We start from the raw sequence: 26703 nt of genomic DNA, 5'->3' as shown, positions 1-26703 counted from the left end.
TCGCTGTTCAAATAGATGAAATAAAAAACCCCACATATGAACAGGTTACAGAAAAATATTGTTACATTGTATAACCAGGGTGAAGCGACAACTCATAAAATCTCTATTTATTGTGAAATAATAAATAAGAAGAGCAAATAATTAGTAATAGTTTATTAATAGTTAAAGAAAGTTGTATTATGTATATGTGTAAATGTACAAATATATAGCTATACATATAAATAATTTATTATTGAAATGTAGGATACATTAATAATTATATGTTCATTATTAATAATAGTTAACTCACTATTTTAAAACATATTTACCTTACTCAGTGAGTTCTGTTACCTGGACACTATTTGGGTTGAACCAATAGGATTGGTTGATAAAGAGACTTCAGGGTCATTTGGGGAAGGGTGAGAGGTCACGGGTGAGCGGGAAAAAGGAGAGAGAGGGAAGAGACAAAGGAGGAGAGTACTTTATTCTCTGTAGAGATCGCCCAGCTAAATGATATTTAAACATTTACTTATTAGTTGTTTGACGGTTAAATTAGCATGGGAGAGAGTGTATGTGGGGATGGTTTTATTTGAGTCTCTGTTCATGTCGGGGATCTTTTACACGTTTAGTGTGAAGCTAGCTTGGTTTGCTAACCCCCGGAGCATCCTCTGAACGGGATATAAATCATCAGAGTTGAACACGAGGTCCACAGCAGGGGGTCAGGTAGCACCAGGTCCACAGCAGGGGGTCAGGTAGCACCAGGTTCTCAGCAGGGGGTCAGGTAGCACCTGGTCCACAGCAGGGGGTCAGGTAGCACCAGGTCCACAGCAGGGGGTCAGGTAGCACCAGGTCCTCAGCAGGGGGTCAGGTAGCACCAGGTCCACAGCAGGGGGTCAGGTAGCACCAGGTCCACAGCAGGGGGTCAGGTAGCACGTGTTGACCGGAAAGCCGCGTGGTTCCCCTGAGGAAGATCATCCCAGGATTCCAGTTTCTGCCTGCCGCCTCCTCCGTCTTTTCTCATAATGGAACCAGGACTTTGTTTTGCTCGTGTTAAGAATGAAGAGTGTATCGTGATGCGACACCGAGCCGTACAGGCCTGCAACGTTTATGGCGGTAGATCACTGACTAAAGTCACGAGCACAAATTACTTTGCGCTCCCACACAAGTAACACATCTGTGCACGCAAATCATTACTGTAAGCACTGATACTGCACTCACGCTCAGTAGTTCTTTGACCACGAGAGCAACAATAAAGCCTGTGAGGAAGAAACGATTCATTGAGTACACACGTAAAGTGAAGCAGCACACAACTGACACCCCCGCGCGCACAAATGCTGTCTTTGCTCTCGTGCTCGCAAAATGTTTTACTGCTCGCTCTGATATTTTTTCTCCTCAAGACACAATATACATTATATTGGAATATAACTTCTAATAATATACAAAACATCTCTGTAGATCTACTACTATCATGTATTACAATACATAATAAACATAATAAATACAATAAAAAGCAATATTAATATACAAAACGATTTCCAAACACTATAAAACAACTATGCAATATGATAAATAAATGAATAAATGTTAAATTAATAAAACATTTCTAATAATTGATTTAAACAAAAGTCCTTCATTACGTTAAAATTAAAAGATCTGGTTAAATAAAGGTTTAAAAATATATATATGTAAGTTATTTTAATCACAGTTGCTAACATGTATTTATTGTTTGTGTGAAGGCTGAATGGCTGTCATCTGTCAGAGAGATGCTGTGAAGCTCTGGCCTCAGTTCTCAGCTCCAACTCCTCTAGTCTGAGAGAGCTGGACCTGAGTACCAATGATCTGCAGGATTCAGGAGTGAAGCTGCTCTCTGCTGGACTGGGGAGTCCACACTGTACACTGGAAACTCTCAGGTCAGTTTTACTCAATATCTCAAACAGTTACACCACAAGTTCTACATCAGAGGACATTGAACAGATTTACCTCCAGAAAGTTAACAGGTCTAAATAAATAAGTAAATGATGTCGTCTCAGGGCTCAAGACACATTTTCTACTGGCTACTATCTTTTAAATTTGGTGGCACCCTAACAAATGTGCACCCCTTTATTAGATGTGAAAATGTTCTTGGTCTCCTACCATCCATCTGTGTCCTTTCATGTGAACCGATTCACTCACTTTAAATGAGTTTAAGTTAATGTTTAGAATGCATAGGGGGCAGTGCTTAATTTGAGCCGGAACACGCCGGAACATGTTCCGGGACCTCCTGTGTCACTATGAAGAATGAATTCACTTCAGTTCAATGTTGTTATCTGTCTTGTTAGACTTTATTCCCCATTGAAGTTCCACGGAGGGGGGAGGGGTGGAGGGAGGGGGAGGGACAACGAAAACATACATAATAGTAGAATATTAAAGTTATGATAACATAGAGGACATCTTTCGAGGTTAACTTATAACATGTATCTCAATATACATCACGTTATAGTGTTGTGTTCATTATTAATAAATGTAACCAACTATTTTAAAACGTTATAACCTTGTTCAGTAGTCTGGTTATATGGACGCTTTGGGTTTAACCAATAGGATGTGTTGATAAAGAGACTTCAGGGTCATCTGGGGGAAGGGTGAGAGGTCACGGGTGAGCGGGAAAAAGGAGAGCGAGGGAAGAGACAAAGGAGGAGAGTACTTTATTCTCTGTAGAGATCGCCCAGCTAAATGATATTTAAACATTTACTTATTAGGTGGAACCAGTAGTGGTGTCGCGTTGTCCTGCTTACTACGGTGAGGGTTTTGTATAATTTAATTAATAATTAAGGGTGACACTGACACATTTGCCGCCCTAGGCACTGGACCAGGAAGTGCTTTATTAAAGGACCGTCACCAACGCAACGCCACTTGTGTTTGGAGTAGGACGTTCACAAACTGGTTGGCAGACTGGAAAAACACAGGATTTTACACACGTGTGTGTGTGTGTGTGTGTGTGTGTGTGTGTGTGTGTGTGTGTGTGTGTGTGTGTGTGTGTGTGTGTGTTTGTGTGTGTGTGTAGCTTGTCTGGCTGCCTGGTCACACAGGAAGGCTGTGCTTCTCTGGCCTCAGCTCTGAGCTCCAACCCCTCCCATCTGAGAGAGCTGGACCTGAGCTACAATCACCCAGGAGGCTCTGGAGCTGCGCTGCTCTCTGCTGGACTGGAGGATCCACGCTGGAGACTGGACACTCTCAGGTATGGAGAGGACAGCTCACCACTCAGGGACAAAGTCTCCTACAAGGATTCATGCCGCTGCTAGATGAAGTGGTTTGAAGAGGCAGCTGTAACTCACGTTGTGTACAACGTTATGAGACGGCCGATGATGAAGGTGAATGTTTCAACATGCTGCTCTCACTTTGCCCCCCAGTGTGGAGCACGGTGGAGTGTGGAGGCTGAAACCAGCTCTAAAGAAGTGTAAGTGTCTGTTTGATTCATCACATCACACACTCACTACTGAGATGGAAAGTCCATCCACACAGCAGGAAGTGAGATCAGATCCTACTGGGAATGAGGATGATGGCTGACATCATGTATCTTCCATATATTAATACTGTCCAATCATCATGAAGATTACATCTGGGCTCGGGGGAGGGGAGGGGGGGGGGAGATGGGGGGCTGATGGTGGGGGGGTGTGAGGGGGAGGGGCTGAGGGGGAGGGGGCGGACCTCCTCCCTGGGGTAGTGGAGGTGTCTGTCTGTCGGTTGTAGGTGTAGGTGGAGTCTGAAGCAATAGCGTAACATCACATGAGCCCCCCCCCCTCACATGTCATGTTCAGGAGAACAGTACCAGTGATGATGATGAGGATGAAGAAGGGTTCAGCAGCTCATCATGTCTGGTTCTCCCTCAGATGCCTGTGAACTCACCCTGGACCCCAACACGGCCCACAGACTCCTCTCTCTGTCTGAGGACAACAGGAAGGTGACGGGGGCCAGAGAGAACCAGTCGTATCCGGATCACCCAGACAGATTTGACTCCTGGCCCCAGGTGTTGGGTAGAGAGGCTCTGACTGGCCGCTGTTACTGGGAGGTAGAGAGGGAAGGAGATGTTGATATAGGAGTGACATACAGAGGAATCACAAGGAGAGGAGGGGGTGATGACAGCGTGCTTGGATGGAACAACAAGTCCTGGAGTCTTTATTGTGATGATGGTTGTTACTCTGCCCGGTACAACGGTAGAGAGACAGTCCTCCCTCTCCCCCCCGCTGGCTCCACCAGAGTAGCAGTGTATCTGGACCGGCCTGCTGGCTCTCTGTCCTTCTACAGAGTGTCCCCAGGTGGAGGAGGGTCCTCAGACACACTGACACACCTCCACACCTTCTGGTCCTCCTTCACCCAGGAGGACCTCCTCCCTGGGGTCGGGGTAGGGTGGGGGGGTTCCTCAGTGTCTCTGTGTCGGTTGTAGACACACACAGACACACACACACACACACACACACACACACACACACACACACACACACACACACGAAGAGTGTGTGAGTGGGCTGAGGGGGAGGTGAGGGTGCGCATACATTACACACACATGCGCCCACACACACACAGGAGGGGGGGTTCCATTTTTTCAAAACCCGAAGCACAAATCTCCTCACTGAGCACACTTGGTTCACCTGGAAAACACTGGCCTGCAGAACGCCACGCCCAATTACCAACTGGTCTCGCTCACTTCTCTCCTGTTCAAACTCAACTGGCAAAACCCTTGAGTCATGTGTGAGAGCATAAAAGAGGCCTCAGGTGAGCTCTGCTGTGTTGGAGATGAGCTGCTCTGGCCTGATCAGGATGGAGGTGGGATACAGACTGATTTACATGTGTGGGATGGCTCAACGGGTTGGGTGGCTCTATGTTTTCTCAGATAGTCCAAATGGCTCTGCCGTTTGTCCTTTCCGTTATTATGCTCTATGTGGTCATCGAGTTATCTCCCTGTGTGTTTCACCGGCTGACCGCCCCCCAACCGACCCCCCCGGGGACTGACCCGATCTTGTTGCCCCCCCTCAGGGTAGCTGTGTTAGAGAGCCCACCCCGTCCCAAGGTCTGGTGCCCCAAACTCCCCAACGTTTCTAAGGCTAAGCCTTCCTCTGGGCCCTTTAATGTTGTTAGACTAACAGAACCACTTTTCTGCTGGGGACAGAGAGAGCTGTCAGAGAAAGGTGGAGCTTCACCGCCCAGCAGAGGGAGGTGTCTGGACAGTCCATTTCCTTTATTTTACAATTTTAAATCTGTTTTGGTTTAATCATGAGTAACCTAATGAGTTTTTTTTATTTTTTAATTAGCCTACACCTGGTTTACTTGTGGATGATGAGTATGCATTTTTATGTTTGCTATTGCCTTGCTATTGAGTTATGCTTCATTTTGTGGATTTAGATAATTGTTAATTGTTTACCAGTAGATCTACTGAATTCTCATTTAATGGGTGATCTTTAAACTATGTTTAATATGATGGAGACGGAGGAATGTAGAATGTTGGTGTATTTTAGTGTCTCTCTGTGTTCACATCTCTTAGTCTAGGAACAGGCCAGTGCCTCTCCTACTGTACGAGGTGTTATTTCCAACATTCTGTCATTTGTGATGTCCCAACAAGGACGAACCAACCTGTCATCTGGGACATAGCCAGGGCCATATACCTTATCAAGGGAGACACTGTTATTTTGTTATTCACTCTTTCTTTCCTATAATACTGGCCCCAAACCTTTGGTTCGGTGAGAAGAGGGATCGACAGCCAAGGAGCACGTCTGGAGACTGCTCCTCACCTCCTACACTGAGACTATCCCACCTAAGTCTGTAGCTGTGCTGTATTACATCCTCCAATAAACCTGCTATTCAACCCTCTGACCCAACATGTCAAGTTGATTTGATTTCCACTTACTACTACGAGGGAGAAATACACAAATACAAATACACAACGCAGAGTCTTTACTCTGCGTAACTTATTACCGCTGTATCAGCTGTTCTTTTCTTTTTTCTGTTCTTTTTCTTTTTCTTTTCTGAGAGCTTATGTCAGCCCTCTTCAGGAACGCCCGGAAGGCCGGGAACTTCTCCCTGCACTGTCAATTGTCCCCCACCCCCTGGCCTGACCCTGGACACTTATTATAAAGTTATAACAGCTTATTGTTAGTGTGATGGTTTAGAGCAGGATAACAGCTGACTGATATAAAGTTATAGCAGCTTATTGTTAGTGTGATGGTTTAGGGCAGGATAACAGCTGACTGATATAAAGTTATAACAGCTTATTGTTAGTGTGATGGTTTAGAGCAGGATAACAGCTGACTGATATAAAGTTATAGCAGCTTATTGTTAGTGTGATAGTTTAGAGCAGGATAACAGCTAACTGATATAAAGGTATAGCAGCTTATTGTTAGTGTGATGGTTTAGAGCAGGATAACAGCTGACTGATATAAAGTTATATCAGCTTATTGTTAGTGTGATGGTTTAGAGCAGGATAACAGCTGACTGATATAAAGTTATAGCAGCTTATTGTTAGTGTGATGGTTTAGAGCAGGATAACAGCTGACTGATATAAAGTTATAGCAGCTTATTGTTAGTGTGATGGTTTAGAGCAGGATAACAGCTGACTGATATAAAGTTATATCAGCTTATTGTTAGTGTGATGGTTTAGAGCAGGATAACAGCTGACTGATATAAAGTTATAACAGCTTATTGTTAGTGTGATGGTTTAGAGCAGGATAACAGCTGACTGATATAAAGTTATAACAGCTTATTGTTAGTGTGATGAGCTCCATGTAACAACATGCAATAAGCATATCGAATGACATCGCTAATTCAATTCAATTCAAATCACTTTAATCGTCCCTGAGGGGCAATTTAATGGGGGGGGGGGGGGGGGATCCGGGGCTGATCCCAAAAGATCCGGGGCTATAGCCTCGAATGCCCAGGTCTAAAGACGCGCCTGCTACACACATACACACTACACAATCAAGCAACACACACATCGTATCAACAACATTCAACACATGAGTAAGAAGTGCTTCATGAAGTGCTCCCATTCTAAAGTGCATTGCAGCATGTTCATAAGTCAGTGAGCAGCATTAAGGAGCTGGACAGCCCTGGGGGTGAAGGTTGCCTTCCTCCTCTGTGTCCGATAGCCTGGAGTCTGTGTCCTGAGGGGCGCCACTCAAACTCAGGGTACAGGATGTGTTGGTCTGTGGTGACATGCAGTAATGTACTGATAGTCTACACAGGCATAGGCGTCGATTACGCCGGGGACGCGTCCCCACCAGTTTTCGGCAAGATTAATTTTGTCCCTCCCAGAAAAAAAAAAAAAAAGAAAAAAATTAACAATTAAAAATTATGTTGGTTATGGTATATATGTTATCAATATTGTAATTGGTTTTTGACAAAATATTGGTTTGAAGTGTGCGGTTGCCTGGTACCATGGTTGTTACTTGGTACAAATAATATGGATGATTTACGACCATCTAGTGGGGAGTCTGCGAACTGCTAACGAAACGTCATCGAAGCGAAAATAAAATAAATCATCCGTACTGTTATAAATTCAAAATTAATTTAAATAGGAAAGCTAAACGTTAAAGCACATAGGGCAAAACACTCCGGTAGCACTAGGCATGCTAGCCAACAGTGTGTCGCGCTGGTAGAGGCTAGCTAGCTAAAAAACTCAAGAATGACATATTTCTAGAATAATATTAATTTAGCTGAGCTCATAAGACACTAGCACACTTACTGTGCACGTCAGCTTCAACTGCTTAGCTTTAAAAAAAAAAAAGCTCTGATGTCCTGTCCACTCCTTTTTTACATTATGCTGTATAATTAACTAGGTAGGATGAGAGAATGTCGGGCTCTGGTTGTATCGCTATCTCGTCTTTTTTCAGTCGTGACTACATGCCCCCTCTGCAGCACCGTAGTTGTGGATTATTTTTGTATGAGGCGCCAGCCTGGCTTGGACAATGAATGAGATATTAATACCAATACTCTATGGCTGGTATGCAATGATGAGGCATCAGTCCGTCAATTAATTTTAGCCTGAATACATAGGAAAAAAACACCAGACCGTTAGTACCACGGATGGACAGTATCAGAGCGAAAACCTGTTGAACTAAATGGATGTGGTTAGGCAGCAGGCATGCAGGCAACCCCGCGGGATACATCTGCAGACCACTGGCACATTAATAAAGGTAAGATGCGATATTTATTGCTTAAGATTTCCTGGTACTTTGGCAAGATCATTTTTTGCCCTGATGTGGTCAGCTGTTTTAACTTGAAATAGTACTACTAGCCATAGCCTCCAAGTAGCTTAACTTAAATTATCCAGTGTTTGCGTTCTTACGATGTTGGGTATAGACTAGTGGATATTACGATAGTGGAGTCGGTGGAGTCAGTCTCTTGTTGACTCAAAGTGACTTTTGGTCATTCGCTTTGCTTGAATTCTGGAATAATTATGTCTGTGTGGTTGGGGGGGGGGGGGGGGGAGTGCATGGGTTTCGGTCAGAATGCCCTGTAGACTGGATGGTTTTCTTTCAATATTCGCTCGGTATCTCACTATGGGACACGCCCCTCGCGCTTGTCCCCCAGAAGCAATTTTACATTACGCCAGTCGTGACTGGCCAACAGATGTGACGTCTGCCTGCAGGGGAGGGACTCCCTCCTACTACATAAGTCCCGTCGTCACGTCATCTCTTCAGTCTTTAACCTCTTCTCGCTCCTAGAAGCACCTCTCGGACAGAAGTTGTGGACGGCTTAGCATACTGTTCCCAGAGCGAGCTAACCCCTCGGTCACCGAACGCTAGCCTACATCGCTGCAACTGACCTCTGTGAGGCAAAACAAAGCTAGACTGTCACCAAACAGTAGCTTCTACTATCCGTACTAGCTGCTAGTACCCACACTAGCTGCAATCCACGTGTCCAAGCTGACCTGTCACCAAACAGCGGCTGGGCATAAGCGGAAAGCGGAGACCATGCAGTTCGAGGTTGAACCTACCCTAACCGAGGGCTCGGGGAAGCCTCCGACAAAGTCCTGCGTGTGCGGGAACAAGATGTCGGGAGCGGATAGCCACACCGCCTGCATTCGCTGCCTTGGGCTGGAACATGCCAAGGCTGCCCTTGAATTCCCGGCCACCTGCGAGCATTGCGCGCGGTTTACTAATAAAACCCGCAAACGCCGGCTGAATAAGCAGGCGAAGCTCTTCGCAGAAGATCCGGTAATGGGGGTAACCGACCCACCACTACCGGAGCTAGCGGGAGGTTCCCTGGGGCTCGCCGCCCCCATGGGCGCCAGCTGGGGATCGGAGGTGGACCTCACCGAAGCTTCCCACCCGCTGGAGTTGACTCAACCCGACGCTATCGAGGCTAGCCTGCTGGCAGGGCCTGACGAGGCCGAGGGCGGTTACTCCGAGTCGGGGGAGGAATCTATTAGCCTCGGCTCTGACGAGGATGATGATTCTTTTTCCCCCCGCACCGCGTCGCCTATGGTGGTCGGCGGCGCGTGCACCAGCTCCCTGAACCCGGCCGTCAGCATGGACCTCCACGAGGCCTGCAAGAGGGCGGCTGCGAGGCTGAACATCGAGTGGCCTGAGCCCCCGGTGGAGACCGCCACATCTCGCTACGAGGGCAAGCGACTCCCAAAGGCGAAGACCTCGACCAGCCTGCTACTTCCGGCCTTTCCCGAGTGCCTGGATGAAGCGACTCGGTCTTGGAGCAAGCCTCTCTCAGCCAAGATCCCTGTCCAGGGTGGCTCAGGGTTGGATTGGGCCGGTATGGAGGAAAAGGGCTTCTCCCACCTGCCTCCGGTTGAACCACTGCTGGCGTCACACCTCCACCCCACGCAGAAGTCCGCCATGACTTCGGCGAGCCCTACACTGCCGTCCAGAGCCGACTCCTTCCAGTCGTCAATGACCGAGAAGGGCTACAAGGCGATGGCCACGACGGTGAGGGCCCTCAACGCATCGTCGTTGCTGCTGGCCTACCAGGCTGAGCTGGAGGTCGACATGTCATCGTCACCAACCCCAGCCCTCTGGGATGAATTGTGCGTGGTGACGGACCTGTGCCTACGCCGTCACAGGAGCGCTGTCCAAGCGTCCGGAAGGGCCATGGCGCTGATGGTCGCGCAGGAGAGAGCAAGGTGGCTGAACCTGTCCAGTCTCTCTCAGCGGGAAAAAACCCAACTCCTCGACGTGCCTGTGGACCCGAAGGGCCTGTTTGGCCCAGCGTATGACGTCATGCTAAAACGCTGGGAGGAGAAAAAGAGGGAGGGTGAGGCACTGCGTCTGTGTCTTCCCAGAAGAGCGCCTTTCCCCGCCAACGCACCCGGCCAGGTGTTCACCCAGCCCCGCTCTCCTCCGCCGGCTTACCGCATCCAGAAGCGTCAGCCCCACTCAACCCACGGTGCCGGCCGGGGCCAGAACAAGCCGCCGGAGCACAGTGGCGCGTGGGCGAGGAAACCACCCGCGCCCGGGGCGGAGCCAGGTGGCCGTGCGGCCCCTTCGGCTACTCAGGGAGCCGTGAAGAAACGGCGCGCTACCTGAGGCGCTGTGGCCAGGGGGGTATGGCGGGCCCGGCCAGACGCCGTCGCCTGCCCCCCTAGATGTTCTGTTCCAAACCCGGTTCCAGAAAGGGTTACAGAGGGCGTGTTCCAAGCCCTGCAAAAGGCGTGCAGAAGGCCGTTCAGCCTTCACAGTTCACGGCGCGAAGGAGAGAAGGGTCGGACCTGCAGAGAGCTCGGTGGAGCGGCAGCAGTGTCTCGCAGACGCATGCGTATGTATAAGCACACGCCAGTGCCCAACATCACACATGTGTCCCCCTTCCCCAAATCATTGTTCATTGAAAATGTTCTGTGCCAGCGCGCATCCAGGCTCCGAGCCGAGGGCGCAGCTGATTGTGAAAACAGAAAAAATGAAAAAAATGATAAACATAAAAAAGGAACAGAATGTAATAAAACGGTGCCTGGTGGGCACAAGCGCCGGTGCGCAGCCCACCATGCCCGTTCTGCCCGGCACGACAGCGGGTCCAGCGACGCTGGGGCCGCTGTCTGGTCGGGCTCAACAGTGGCGTGCATGTGGTGCGTCAGATTGGGTTATAAAACTGTAACCACCGGCTACAGGCTCCAATTTGCGTCCACTCCTCCCTGTTTCAACGGGATACTGCAGTCGCAGGCCCGTGGAGAGAAAGCTTGTGTTTTACAGGAGGAAATCACCTCTCTAAAAAACAAACGGGCTATTCAGATCGTGCCACCGGAGAAAAACCAAAGCGGTTTTTACTCGAGGTACTTTCTAGTCCCAAAGAAGGGAGGGGACCTCCGGCCGATATTAGATTTACGCGCTCTCAACAGATACATGAGACAGTACAGTTTCAGGATGCTGACACACGCCGCTCTCATACGCTTCGTGCGCCCGGGAGGCTGGTTCACGAGCATAGATCTGAGGGACGCTTATTTCCATATCCCCATTTATCCTCCTCACAGGAAATATCTCAGGTTCGCCTTCCAGGGCGTAACATACGAGTATTTGGTTCTCCCGTTCGGCCTTTCGTTAAGTCCACGGGTGTTTGTGAAGTGCACGGAGGCTGCTATCGCGCCCCTCCGGTTGAAGGGAATGCGTTTAGCAACGTACATAGACGACTGGCTTCTAGCCACACAGTCATCCCAGGAGGCTCAGGCGCAAACCAGCGTGCTCATATCGCACCTAATGTCCCTGGGTTTCACAATAAACGTGAAAAAGAGTGTTTTGGTCCCCACTCAAAGCATAACGTTCATAGGCCTGTGCCTCAATTCAGTGACGTTCAAAGCACGTCTATCCGCGGAGAGAGTGGAAGCCTTTCAGGCTTGTCTGGCGCTTTTTCGCAGGGGGACGATGTTGAAGTTCAGAACGTGCCTCAGACTTTTGGGTCTGATGGCGTCGGCGCTGGTAGTAGTCCCACTTGGCCGCCTCCATATGAGGCCGGTCCAGCGATGGGTTGCATCACTCGGATTGAACCCAACGTGCCATGGCCATCGCCGAGTTTTGATCTCCATGGCGTGCGTCTTGGCGCTGCGCCCTTGGGGACGCGCGTCCTTTCTGACTACAGGCGTTACCATGGGAACTATCCTGGCAAGGAAGGTCCTTTCGACGGATGCCTCCCGGGCGGGCTGGGGAGCTGTCTACGAGGGCAGAACAGTGAATGGCACGTGGAGCTCACATATGCAGTTTGTTCACATAAACTGCCTGGAGCTTCAGGCGGTGTCACTGGCGCTGAAACATTTTCTTCCCTTTCTGAGAGGGCAACATGTTCTAGTCAGGACGGACAACACCACGGTGGTGGCGTATATAAACCGTCAGGGGGGGCTACGCTCCCCTCAAATGCACACGTTGGCACACAGACTGACCATGTGGGGCCACGCCCACCTGTCGTCGCTGAGAGCAACGCACGTACCGGGCGCGCGGAACTGGGGAGCAGATTTGATGTCCAGGGGCGACCCTCGCTACAAGGACTGGAAACTCCACAACGTGGTCGTGAACCAGATATGGGAGAGATACGGTCGAGCAGAGGTCGATCTCTTTGCATCAGAGGAGAACACTCAGTGCCCTCTGTTCTATTCCCTGACCGGTCGGAGCGCCCCGATGGGGCCGGATGCTTTGGCATACGAGTGGCCACGCGTCCTCCTGTACGCTTTTCCCCCATTAGAACTGATCATTCCTACTCTCGCCAGAGTGCGAGAGAAGGGTCATGCGCTGATCCTTATAGCCCCCCGTTGGACGGGAAAATATTGGTTGGCGGAAATAGTCCAGTTGCTGTGCAGCCAGCCTTGGCCTCTGCCTTTACGCAGGGATCTCCTGACGCAAGCGCATGGGGAAATCTTACATCCTCATCCGGAACGCATGGCTCTGTGGGCCTGGCCCGTGAAAGGATGAACCTAACGACGGATGGACTCCCTTGGAATGTCATTACGACTATCCAGGGCGCCAGGGCTTCCTCTACGCGTTACGCATATGACGGAGAATGGCGTGCGTTCGAGGAGTGGTGCGCGAAAGCTGGGGAAATAGCTTTCCAGAGTCCCGTGCCTGTTATTCTGACATTTCTACAGGACTTGCTGGATGAAGGCAGGGCTTTCTCCATGGTCAAAGTGTACTTAGCCGCAATATCGGCTTGTCACATAGGTTTTGGGGACAGAACGGCAGGTCAGCACCCGATCGTTTGCCGGTTTATGAAAGGTGCACGCCGTCTTCGGCCGGTGTCGCGGAGCTTGGCTGCTCCGTGGGATTTATCTACGGTGCTTGATGCACTGTCACGCCCACCATTTGAGCCCTTACAACAGGTAGAGCTTAAGACGCTCTCATTTAAAACGGCTTTGTTGCTCGCGTTGGCCTCGGCTAAGCGCACGAGTGAAATCCATGCGCTGTCGGTTAGTCCGACATGTATGCAGTTTTTGAGGGGGAACTCAAAGGTTCTATTAAAGCCGAATCCTGCGTTTGTTCCCAAGGTCTTTGACTTGGCGGTGTCATACCGCCCTATTGAGCTGTTGGCTTTTCATTCTCCTCCTTTCTCCTCCCAGGAGCAGGAGCGGCTGAATGCGCTCTGCCCGGTGTGGGCTTTACGCGTCTATGTTGATAGGACGGCTGGATTCAGGAAATCGGAGCAGCTGTTTGTATCATGTGCTACGTCACACCTGGGGAAGCCTCTCTCGAAGCAGCGTTTATCACACTGGATCGTAGAGGCTATAGCCATGGCTTATAATAGCGTGGGTTTGGAACCCCCTATCGGCCTGCGCGCACATTCGACTCGCGGCATGTCCGCATCCTGGGCACTGTTTCAGGGGGTCTCAGTGGAAGAGATATGTGCGGCTGCCAGCTGGGCGACGCCTCACACTTTCGCTAGATTCTACAGGTTGGATGTTACTGCGCCTAATCTGTCTCACACAGTCTTGAGCGTTGGATCAGTGAACATGCCTGTTTGATGGGTTTGCACTGGTACTTCTTTGGCAATACGGGAGTTACTATATCCCATAGTGAGATACCGAGCGAATATTGAAAGAAAACTTAAGGTTAAGAAATTAACCAAGGTTTTCTGATATATGAGTGAGGTATCTCACCAGACCACCCTCCTTGCCCGGAGCGAGGAAGAGGTGTTTTTGCCTATAGACTGAAGAGATGACGTGACGACGGGACTTATGTAGTAGGAGGGAGTCCCTCCCCTGCAGGCAGACGTCACATCTGTTGGCCAGTCACGACTGGCCAACTCATATATCAGAAAACCTTGGTTAATTTCTTAACCTTAAGATGTGTGTTGTGAATTGAGAACAGCCAGCTCATGATGTGATATATAGCGTTCAGCAATAAGTATTTTTAGCTTTTTCAATCTTTTTGTAGTGCTATGTGTAGCTACACGTTTGCCCCTTCTGAACTTAAACACGTAGGTAATAAGCTCCTCTTTGTTTATGTTGGTATAGCTCATGCCATGTCAGGTCAACATTGAGTGCATCATGGAGCAGAACATAGTGGGTCATCATGTCCAATGCTTTTTGAAAACGCTTTCTTCATAAAACGTGTCAGACATCATTGTTTTGTATAAATTTTATATTAGTAAGCTACATGGGTATCCCGTCTTTCAGAACCTTTCATGACCTGCGCTAAAGAAAAATAAGGTGCATCCTCAATGTACCCAGCACTTCTGAAAAAGCACTCCAGATTGCGTCTCTGTCCCCACCACATTTCAAACCAAACTGACGCCAATGTACACAGGCTATTGTTACAAGGTATTACTATAGTATTATCACATGGTATTATTATATTATACTATTATTACATTATGACATTATTATATTATAATATTATCACATGGTATTATTATATTATAATATTATCACATGGCATTATTATATTTTTCTATTATTACATGGTATTATTATATTATTATTACATTATTATATTATTATATTATCACATGGTATTATTATATTATACTATTATTACATGGTATTATTATATTATAACATTATTATATTATTATATTATCACATGGTATCATTATATTATAGTATCATTCCATGGTATTATTATATTATATATAGGCCTATTTATTACACATATTCTATAAGGCAGACGTTACAGTTGGCTCAGTGATACTAGTGTGTTTGTGTGTGTGCGTGTGTGTTGTGTGTGTGTGTGTGTGTGTGTGTGTGTGTGTGTGTGTGTGTGTGTGTGTGTGTGTGTGTGTGTTGCGATATCTTCGTTTTCCCCTAAAACACGTGACACGCGCTGAGAGGGGCGGCTCCTGGATCTGCCCCCTCTGAAGGGTCTGTCTCAGCGAGCAGCCCTTCTTCCTCCACTTTAAAACCTTTCACCTGATTAACTTGTTTCATAAACACTTTAACCTCTGTTTCTTCTTGCATTTATACTTTTACTACTTTATACCATATGGACGCATTTTAATCCCGGAGTAGATAAGGTAAGAAAAGATAGAGTGTTTACTACCGTTTATATTGTCTTTAGGTTACTGGTAAATAATAATGATCAACCAGTATACTACCGTTTATATTGTCTTTAGGTTACTGGTATATAATAATGATCAACCAGTTTACTACCGTTTATATTGTCTTTAGGTTACTGGTATATAATAATGATCAACCAGTATACTACCGTTTATATTGTCTTTAGGTTACTGGTATATAATAATGATCAACCAGTATACTACCGTTCATATGCGTTTTGTAGAGAATACATCTTAATGTTTAACTGCTTTACTGACCTGTGGTGAATTGAATTTTAATTAATTGAGGGTGATATTTTGGATATTTTGACAGTTGGATAAATTTGCTTTGACATAGCAGTCATTATACCTGACATGTTAAAAACTTACTTTGACGTGAAAAAAAAACGTTTATTGGGGGAAAAAAACATACTTGCAGCTTGACCCTGTGCTTCTCTCATCACAGCCAGATATAAAGGATGGCTGCTTCCTGAATTGATGGTCCAACAAATGTGTACAGTGGCCCAAACACAGGGGGGGGGTCAACTTACCCACTGGTTCATCTTACCCCACCCTCCCCTATATAGGCAGTTGGCTCAGTTTGATCCTTGTGTGTTTGTGTGTGTGTGTTTGTGTGTGTTTGTGTGAGTGATTGAGTCAAATCAGTTCTGTAACTTCCTCATGTTAAAGCTGATTTCCTCATCTCAACGGTCTGTTGCAGCGAGCAGCACTTCCTTCTGCTCCTTCAAAACCGTTCACCTTAATAACTTGTTTAATGAACACTTTAACCTCTGTTTCTTCTCTTACATTTATACTTTCATAACTTTAAAGCGTATGGGACGGAACGTATTTTCCCCAGTCTACTATGGATGAGGAGAGAGAGGAGGGGGGTCCTACCTCTAAGACCGCTCTGTCTGGGGAACATGGCCCCCGGAGTAAAGCTAAGAGGTAAGGAGAGGATCTCTCTGTCTGTGACTGTTGTCCAACTCAGAGCTCAGCAGTGATACATCATGACTCCATCATTAGTCTGATTAACAGCTGTGTGTGTTGTGTAGAAGGCCAGAGCAGCAGGAGAGAACAGGATCCCCTGGACCCAGCCGTGTCTCCATGAAGACCATACGTAACCTATTCAGAAAAAAGAAGCGAATTCATGAACAAGGGTACGAATTGATAAGATATTATAGAAATACAATGTCTATCCTACATCCATAAACCCTTGTTTCTCTTGAAGAGTCCAGCAGCAGAGAGCAGACTCCCCTGGACCCAGCTGTGTCTCCATGAAGAGTGACCACTCTATGGAACAACCTGTTAACTTTAAAGAACGAAATCAGTCTATTGAGAAGGGGGGAGGATTCATCAGAGATTATGAAAATGACAGCTTTTATCAAACGTCCATAAATCCTGGTTCTTGTTTTTCTAGAAGAGTCCAGCAGCAGAGAGCAGACTCCCCTGGACTCCCCACCTGCATCTCCATGAAGAGTGACCTGTCTATGGAACAACTTCATAACTTTAAAGATGGAAATCACCAACCTTCTAAGGAAAGGTGAGGATTCAACCAATACATCAGGGCTGTTCCACTGGCGGCCCGCGGATCATCTTGATCCGGCCCGCCGACCATTAATCGGAACATAATCAATCTGGATCAATCAACCCCAGGAGGAAGCTGTTTCTGAGCAAGATTGATAGCTAGTTTAATTTCCTCCAATAGGAACCCCTTCTGTCCAGTTAGCCCCGCCCCCAGGACCCGCCCTCTCTGTGCGTGGGCCAACGTCTGCCTCTGCTGGTGCAAAGCGTTTCGACAGCTAAAAAGAGGTTGTTCACGTTGGGAAGGCAAAGTTAGACATGAACCTCGACATTTAAACGAGGAGTGTGAAAGACATCAGTTCAGTAACGCAGGACCAAAGCCTGTGTGTTGATCTGCAACATGGCTATGGCAGTAAAGAAGAACAGACTCTGAAGGCCTTTTTACACTGCCACGCCCAGCAATTTCACCATCTTGCCTGTGTGAAACCGAGGGGGTATAATAAAATGTGTCCTAAAATTGGAGTCTAGGCCACTTTAGACTAATTTGGATACTCCTGAATGTTTTTATTTTTTAATGAATGAAGACACCCGCATGCAAGAATGAGTTCACTTCTGAGTCTAGGCTACAAATGCGATTTACATAGGGGTCCAGTAGGGTAAATTGGGGTGCTGGCTCACGCAGGCCATTTACTTCGGGCAGTGTAAACTTGCGGACCATGCCGGGAAAAAGGCGTGCATAAGACGGGCATATTTGGCAGTTTAAAAACGTCTTGAGACGCACCACATCACGCATCGGTCCAGCTCCAGTGAAACACACCGATGTGTCAGATGCTCAGCAGGAAAAAGAAAAAGCGTGAAAATCAGTTTGGTTTTCAGTTCATTGCACCTGCCAAACAGATTACACTGAGTGGAGCAGTCGACCGCTCCAAGAAGGTGGCCCAAAGGCTTGGCAGCGCCAGTAGTAGCGGTCGATGAGGCGTCTATTCTTTTCTATGTCTATGGGTACCACAGCCTCCCTCCGCGTCGCATGGCCTCTTGGTCCCGATAAGAAACCCTTCACAGAGCGCCTGCTGTAGAGAGCAATGATGAGCTGGAGAAGAACAGTCTGTCCTAACAGTACCAATGTCAAATCACGTGTGTGTGTGTGTGTGTGTGTGTGTGTGTGTGTGTGTGTGTGTGTCTGTGTGTTCTCCACAGACAAAACCAGGAGTGGTTAATGGTTACCAGTGCTCAGTCTGTACAGCAGCATCAAACAGAGCTGATCAAGGTGTGTAAATGTCAACCAAGACGTTTGACTTCAGCTTTCCATGAACATCAGAAAGCATCTCTTGTGGAGCTAATAGTCTCCAGGCTTCCCTCTTCAGACCAGCGGACGTGAATCCAGGACAGATGCTTCCAATGACCTCAGTGAGTTCAGAGTAAAGTTCTCCTTGATGTCTGTTCTGTTCCAGAGGGCTGAGGAGAACGCACATGCTTTTCTAGACAAGGAGCTGAAGAAGCTCTGGAGGGTTCACTTCCCGGATTACCCACAATGCTCAGCGATACAGAGGGAGGAGGTGGATGGTAAGAACGAGGAGCAGAGGAGGCGCGCCATAGAGGGAGTGGTACACATCACAATGCTCTGCCTGATGGAGATGGATGAGAAGGGACTGGCCGACAAACTGTTGAGTGGTAAGAGACTCTTATCTTGAAAACAGAGAAGAAATACACATTTTGAATAGCAGTAGGTGATTATTATTTCTTCTGTTCAGACTAAATGACAAAATGTGAGACTTATACATTTCAAACTTCAATGTGGGGACAATCTTTCCTCTTTGGGAATTTGATTCAAATGTTTCCTAAAAACACAGTGTTCCCACTGGCATGCTCGCTGTAATGACCCCCTACAGTAGGTCCCCTCGTATCCCCGTTGTGCTGCTGTTCTTACCCCCTCCTACCTGGGTCTCCTCACTGCTGTTCTTACCCCCTCCTACCTGGGTCTCCTCACTGCTGTTCTTACCCCCTCCTACCTGGGTCTCCTCACTGCTGTTCTTACCCCCTCCTACCTGGGTCTCCTCACTACTGTTCTTACCCCCTCCTACATGGGTCTTAGTTTTTGTTTTGATCATGCTGTTGGCTAAGCAGCTCTTGCTGTTTTTGACTCTAGATTGTTTAATGAATTGAAAGGCGACCTTGGGTGTCATGAAAGGCACCTTGAAATAAAATGTTATTCAATGTAATTATTAGGGGTCCAAGCAGCAAAGCTGCTTGGTCCCCTATTGTTTCTGTAACGTTTTTTATCCCACAAATTCTGTAAAAGTCATACTGCAGCCTATACCGTAAATCGAAAACTCTTGAAATTTTCAGGTATGGTTACCAAAAACTCCCACCACCTAGAAACCAAAATTTGTGGTACTGCACCCAAAGGTGGTGCTAATGTAAAAAATCATGAATTAGGCTTATTTCTCCTCACCAGATTGACCTGGACTCAAAATTCTTTCATAATATTAATCTCTAGAATCAGATGCATCATTAACCCCCCCCCCCTCATTTTGCCTATCTGACCATTTTGTTATTGTATAACCACCATACGGCTATCATTAGGTGGATACTATTAACAGTGCACATTTTCAGATCTATACTCTTTTAAGAAGGCCCTTAATTCTCTTGTGAAGTGTGCGCTTGGAGTTTTCTTGATGTGTGCTTATCAATCGACATTTTCACCATGGGAATGAGGCTTCATGCAGTTCCGGAATGTCAGTGGCTCAATGGGATAATGCCTTGTACTGGTTATCATTATGTTGAGTGTTCGAATCCTGATTAGAGCATTATGAACAAGCTGAACATGACATTCCGTCATTGCCACTCATTTAAGAAACACAACATTGAACAGCACCTGAAATTCATTAGGCAATCAACATTCCAGCTCATTAGTTTCCAAGAATCTGACTGCCAAGACACAGTATGGCATTAAGGGGAACTTCTTTGTTAACCATTTTTCTTTCATAATGAACTCTGTCATATTATTATTTCTTCCGTTAGTGTTCTTGAAAACAAATGTTTAATTTCCCCCTGAATTCCAGATTTTTTAGCTATTTGCTTTTAAGAAAGCCCTTAATACATTTGAGAAATGTTTGCTTGGAGTTTTCTGGATGTTGTGTGCTTATCAATAGACATTTTCACCACGTGAATGAGGCTACATTTCAGGTTTGTCAGTGGCTCAATGGAATAATGCCTTGTACTGGTGATCCTAAGTTTGAGAGTTTGAGTCCTGATTAGACAATTATGAACAAGCTGAACATGTAATTCGGCCATTGCTCTGCAGCCCAGTCACCTGAAAGCCGAGGCACAGTATGGCATTAAGGGGAACATCAACATCTTTCCTTCATAATTATATGTCATCTTTATATATCTTCCATTAGTGTATTCTTGACTTTTCATTTTGCTCGGACCCCGTTAATCCCCGCTTGCAGTTATATTTATTATTATTAATATGATTAATAATATTAAACATAAACTGCGGAACAACAGCAGAATAACTCAGTGGAGATGCAACACTATCTTGTTATATCAGCATGTCATTTTACACCAATTCACTATCATTATACTATCATTAGACCAATCATATAGCTGTTGAAAAAACAAAATAGTCCTTAACATTTTGAATCTATAATATGGTGACTTTGCCATGACCAGCTTCTCCGACCAGAAGGTTTTGAAGCCATTAAATATCATGAAGTGATTCATTAATCGGGAAATATTGACATGTTCCCACTGATGCCACCATCCACTTACTGATGTCTTCTGTTGTTTTCTCATTTAGGATCTGCTGCTGTCGAGTGCCAACAAAAATTCAAGTCTCATTTGAAGAAGAAGCTCTGCTGTGTGTTTGAGGGAATCGCTGAAGCAGGACATTCAACACCTCTGAATGACTTCTACACAGATATCTTTATCACAGAGAGAGGCAGTGGAGAGGTCAACAAGGAACATGAGGTCAGAATGATTGAAACAGCTTCCAGAAAACCAGTCAAGGAGGAAACACCAATCAAATGTGGAGACATCTTTAAACCCTTACCTGGACAAGATAAACCAATCAGGACAATTATGACAACAGGAATGGCCGGCATTGGTAAAACCATCTTAACACACAAGTTCTCTCTGGACTGGGCTGAAGGCAAAGCAAACAGTGACATACACTTCACGTTTCTCTTCACTTTCAGAGTGCTGAATTTACTAAAAGGGAAAGAGTTTAGCTTGGTAGAACTTCTTCATCACTTCTTTATTGAGACCAAAGAAGCAGACATCTGCAGATACGATCGGTTCCAAGTTGTCTTCATCTTGGATGGACTGGATGAGTGTCGACTTCCTCTGGACTTCGAGAACAACCAGATCTGCACTGATGTCACAGAGTCCACCTCGGTGGACGTGCTGCTGACAAACCTCATCAGCGGCGACCTGCTTCCCTCTGCACACATCTGGATAACCACACGCCCTGCGGCAGCAGATCAGATCCCTGCTAAGTGTGTTGACATGGTGACAGAGATCAGAGGGTTCACCGACCCACAGAAGGAGGAGTACTTTAAGAAGAGATTCAAAGACGAGACACTAGCAAGCACAATCATCTCCCACGTCAAGAAATCACGAAGCCTCTACATCATGTGTCATATCCCAGTCTTCTGTTGGATCACTGCTACAGTTCTGGAGGACTTCTTCAAAACATCCCAGATAGGAGAAGAAACGCCCAAGACTGTGACTCAGATGTACAGCCACTTCCTGAGGGTTCAGTCCATACAGGGGGACAGGAAGTATCGTTGGATAGCTGAAACAGATCCACACTTGAGTTCACAGAGCAGGCAGATCATTGTTTTACTGGGAAAACTGGCTTTTAACCATCTGGAGAGTGGCAACCTGATCTTCTACGAGGCAGACCTGGCAGAGTGTAAACATTTTTTCAACGAAGCCTCAGTGTACTCAGGGCTGTGCACCCAGATCTTTAAAGCAGAGTATGGGCTGTACCAAGGTGACAAGGTGTTCTGCTTTGTCCATTTGAGCATCCAGGAGTTTCTGGCTGCCCTTTATGTATTTTGGTCCTTCATCCACACTGGGGTAAATCTACTCTCAGAAGAACAACCAACCTATGGTGAAGATAAACTCCTCCTCCTCTACAAGAGTGCTGTGGACAAGGCCTTACAGAGTGAGAACGGACACCTGGACTTGTTCCTCCGCTTCCTGCTCGGCCTCTCTCTGGAGACCAATCAGATTGTCCTACGAGATCTGCTGGGAAAGACACAAAGTAGATCACTGATCACTCAGTTTAAACAACGTCTGCTGAGACAGTCAAGAACACAGACCAACAAGAATACCGTGTCTTACATCAAGGAGAAGATAGATGGAGATCTCTCTCCAGAGAGAAGCATCAATCTGTTCCACTGTCTGAATGAGCTGAACGACCGTTCTCTAGTGGAGGAGATCCAACAGTCCCTGACATCAGGAAGTCTCTCCACAGTATCTCTCTCTCCTGCTCAATGGTCAGCTCTGGTCTTTATATTACTGTCATCAGAAGAGAAGCTGGATGTGTTTGACCTGAAGAAATACAACGCTTCAGAGGAGGGTCTTCTGAGGCTGCTGCCAGTGATCAAAGCCTCCAAAAGATCTCTGTAAGTTAACTAATAACATATATCACAATACACGCAACACAGTATACAATATATATATATATATATATATATATATATATACAATAGTAGAATTTAAAAGATATGATAACATAGAAAACATCTTACCTTCTTACCTTATAACAAGTATCTCAATATACACAACTTTATATTGTGTAACCAGGTGTATGGAAATTAGGAAAGCCAAGAAATAATATTGTTTTAATGTTGTTCATTAATAGTTGAATACAGTCATATTTAAATATGTAGCTATATGTATTAATAAATAATTATTGATATGAAGGATACATTGATAAATATAAGTTTATTATTAATAAAAGGCAGCCCACTATTTTAACATAACCTTTTTCAGTAGTTTGGTTATATGTACGCTTTGGGTTTAACCAATATGATGGGATGACACAGAGACTTCAGGGTCATGTGGGGGAAGGGTGAGAGAGGGAAGGGACAAAGGAGGAGAGTACTTTATTCTCTGTAGAGATCGCCCAGCTAAATGATATTTAAACATTTACTTATTAGTTGGAACCAGTGGCAGTGCCAAAGAAATATGATTGTGGGAGCTACGGGGGGCTAGATGGTTTATAGCAGGGCCTGATACATTTTGACACAACAAATAACACTACACACTACAATATGATATGAATCAACCAATCAAATCATGCAACAAGCAGCAACAGTCATCATCAGTTACGTAAATGAAAAATATGATTTCATAGTTCAGTTTTGTTACATATAAGTCAGTTCGATGTCTTCATATAATAATAAAAATATATATATTATCATATTATTGTGGTGATCACGGCCGTGGTCGCCAAGTGCCGCATCGGATCCTTGGAGGGTCGGCGGCACCGAGGCAGTCGTGGTTGTGGGCGACAGGATGTGTGTTTCAGGTGTGTGTGGTGTGTTTACATAAAGTCTCTCTCAGGGTCGTGCGGAGCATGGGCCACCAGAGTTGCAAACTCTTATAACTTTGGCTCCCGTCTGGTCGTTCCCGTGCTGCTCACCACATTATCATTAAAATCATATTTTTTTGACCAGGGGTTTTTGGAGGGGGTCTTGGAGGGGGCTCAACCTTTTTCAGGGGGAGCCGAAGCCCCCGCTGCCCCCCCCGCCTTGTACCGCCGCTGGTTGTACCCCTAATATACAAAACATCTCTGTAGATGTACTTTAACATTATTACAATACAATTAATCAAATACATGCTACTAGATTAAAGTAATAAAAAAAAACGAATTAAGTCAAATAAATCTACAAAATTAGTCTCAAACACTACAAAAAACTTCAATATTATACATTTTAAAGCCAATATTGAATAAACATAAGGATCTTATGTATTGACTAGTATATATTAGTTAAATTCATAAAACATCTCTAATTAAAGATTTCAACATAAGTCCTTCATTCGTAAAAAATCTATGTTACTTTAATCACAGTTCTTAATGTGTTTTGTTTATTGTTTGTCTGAAGGCTGAATGGCTGTGAGCTGTCAAACAGATGCTGCGAAGCTCTGGCCTCAGTTCTCAGCTCCAACTCCTCTAGTCTGAGAGAGCTGGACCTGAGTACCAATGATCTGCAGGATTCAGGAGTGAAGCTGCTCTCTGCTGGACTGGGGAGTCCACACTGTACACTGGAAACTCTCAGGTCAGTTTTACTCAATGGTCAAACTGTTACACCACAAGTTTCATATCAGAGGACAATGAAGAGAAAGTTAACAGGTCTAAATAAATAAGTAAATGATGTCGGGGCTCAAGACACATTTTTTACTGACTACTATCTTTTTAATTTGGTGGCACCCTAATAAATATGCATCCCTTTATTAGACATGAAAATGTCCTTGGTCACCTACCATCCTTCTGTATCCATTCATGTGAACAGATTCACTCAGATTCACAATAAGATAGGTCACTCAGGGTTGCATATGCATGCTGAACGTGAAAATGACCTTCTACCTCGATTGCTTGCATTACCAAATGAAAGAAAATAGACACATAAACGAGCAAATTAGAAAAGCCTCACCAACTGACGTCAGTTGGTGAATTAGTATTCATGTCCTCGCCCTCCTTGGCTTGCAACGGCCCACGGGAAGACAGCATCGTTTTTGAGGCCAGGTGACACAGAGCCCATCTCGGCAGGTAGGAGGTAACAGCAAGGTGCTTACATTGCGGAACAAGTTTGTGCCTGTGCTATTGGTGTCGATAACGAATCAACGTTGCATCTCTTGGCCAAGAAAAAAGAGTCTCTGTGTCTCTCTCTCCTTCTCCCTCTCTCTGTGTCTCTCTCTCCGTGTCTCTCCCTCCTTCTCCCTCTCTCTGTGTCTGTCTCTCCTTCTCCCTCTCTCTCTCTCTTTTTCTCTCTCTCCAGCTCTCTCTCTTTCCTTCTCTCTCTGTCTCTCTCTCTCTCTTGGTCTCTTTCTCTCTCTCTGTCTCTCTCTCCAACTCTCTCTCTCTCTCTCTCTCTCTCTCTCTCTCTCTCTCTCTCTGAGTCTCTCTGGAAGTTTAATTGGTTTTATTACTGTGATGGACAGTGATGTTAACCAATCAGAGGCAAGTTTGCATGTCATGAAAGTAGCAGAGTAAGAGCCAGAATCATGTCGTTCCTCCCCGCCCACCTCCTCCACCACACTAGAACAGCGGGAAACAGAGAATTGTTTTCACCAAAACCGACTCACAGGGCATTCATTGGTACTAGTAACCACCGCAAAATTAATGAAAAAAGGATGCAATGACACCTTTAAATAAGTTAAAGTTAATGTTTTGAATGCAGAGGGGGTAGTGCTTAATTTGAGCCGGAACACGCCGGATCATGTTCCGGGACCTCCTTTGTCAAGATGAACAATTAATCGCCTGAATGAAAAAAAATCACTAACTGTTTGTGTAGTGTTCAAAGTTGTTATCTGTCTAGTTAGTCTTTATTCCCCATTGAAGTTCCACACAAATCTTGTGTTTGCATATTCGTTTTGAGGTGAATTTTCAGGGTAAGACAGAGGGGGGAGAGGGGGGAGAGGGGTGAGGGACAGAGGGGGGAGAGGGGTGAGGGACAGAGGGGGGAGAGGGGTGAGGGACACAGGGGGGAGAAGGGGGAGAGGGGTGAGGGACAGAGGGGGGAGAGGGGTGAGGGACAGAGGGGGGAGAGGGGTGAGGGACAGAGGGGGGAGAGAGGGGTGAGGGACAGAGGGGGGAGAGGGGTGAGGGACAGAGGGGGGAGAGGGGTGAGGGACAGAGGGGTGAGAGGGGTGAGGGACAGAGGGGGGAGAGGGGGGAGAGGGGTGAGGGACAGAGTGGGGAGAGGGGTGAGGGACAGAGGGGGGAGAGAGGGGTGAGGGACAGAGGGGGGAGAGGGGTGAGGGACAGAGGGGGGAGAGAGGGGTGAGGGACAGAGGGGGGAGAGGGGTGAGAGGGGTGAGGGACAGAGGGGGGAGAGGGGGGAGAGGGGTGAGGGACAGAGGGGGGAGAGGGGTGAGGGACAGAGGGGGGAGAGGGGTGAGGGACAGAGGGGGGAGAGAGGGGTGAGGGACAGAGGGGGGAGAGGGGTGAGGGACAGAGGGGGGAGAGGGGTGAGGGACAGAGGGGGGAGAGGGGTGAGAGGGGTGAGGGACAGAGGGGGGAGAGGGGGGAGAGGGGTGAGGGACAGAGGGGGGAGAGAGGGGTGAGGGACACAGGGGGGAGAGGCGCAACAAATAATACTACACACTACAATATGGTACGAATCAACCAATCAAATCACACAACAAGCAGCGACGGTCATCATCACTTACGCAAATGAAAAATATGATTTCATAGTTTAGTTTTGTAACATATATGTCAGTTCGATGGGACTTGCAGAGTTTGGGCCATGAGAGTTGCAAACTCTCTCAACTTGGGCTCCCGTCTGGTCGTTCCCGTGCTGCTCGCCACATTATTATTAAAAATAATAATTTGACTGGGGTCTTTGGGAGGGGGTCTTGGAGGGGGCTCAGCCTTATTCAGGGGGAGCTTAAGCCCCCACTAGCCCACCCCCTTTTGCCCCCGCTGGTTGTAGCCCTAATATACAGAACATCTCTGTATGTGTACTATGACATGTATTACAATACAATACATAATACTACAATCCAAAGTAAAATTAATATATAAAACGAGTGTAAAAC

General features: G+C 46.5%; 2 protein-coding genes across 2 annotated transcripts in view; both read left to right on the top strand.

The window, feature by feature from the left end:
- LOC307075425 (NACHT, LRR and PYD domains-containing protein 3-like) overlaps positions 1-3548 on the top strand; it is a 57925-nt gene extending 54377 nt beyond the window's left edge. Inside the window, exons 11-13 of the mRNA XM_079759128.1 lie at positions 1716-1889; positions 3020-3193; positions 3366-3548. Of these exons, the coding sequence (XP_079615254.1) occupies positions 1716-1889; positions 3020-3193; positions 3366-3522 (505 nt within the window). The 3' untranslated portion in view covers positions 3523-3548. The remainder of the gene's footprint in view (positions 1-1715; positions 1890-3019; positions 3194-3365) is intronic.
- Positions 1-26703, top strand: part of LOC307075424 (uncharacterized protein) — a 218095-nt gene that overhangs the window by 159058 nt on the left and 32334 nt on the right. The window lies entirely within an intron of this gene.

The sequence above is a fragment of the Pollachius pollachius genome, assembly GCF_949987615.1.
Source record: "Pollachius pollachius genome assembly, contig: SUPER_4_unloc_1, whole genome shotgun sequence".
Taxonomy (NCBI): domain Eukaryota; kingdom Metazoa; phylum Chordata; class Actinopteri; order Gadiformes; family Gadidae; genus Pollachius; species Pollachius pollachius.
The sequence above is the reverse complement of the archived record's forward strand: the minus strand, read 5'-3'. Positions and strand labels throughout refer to the sequence as shown.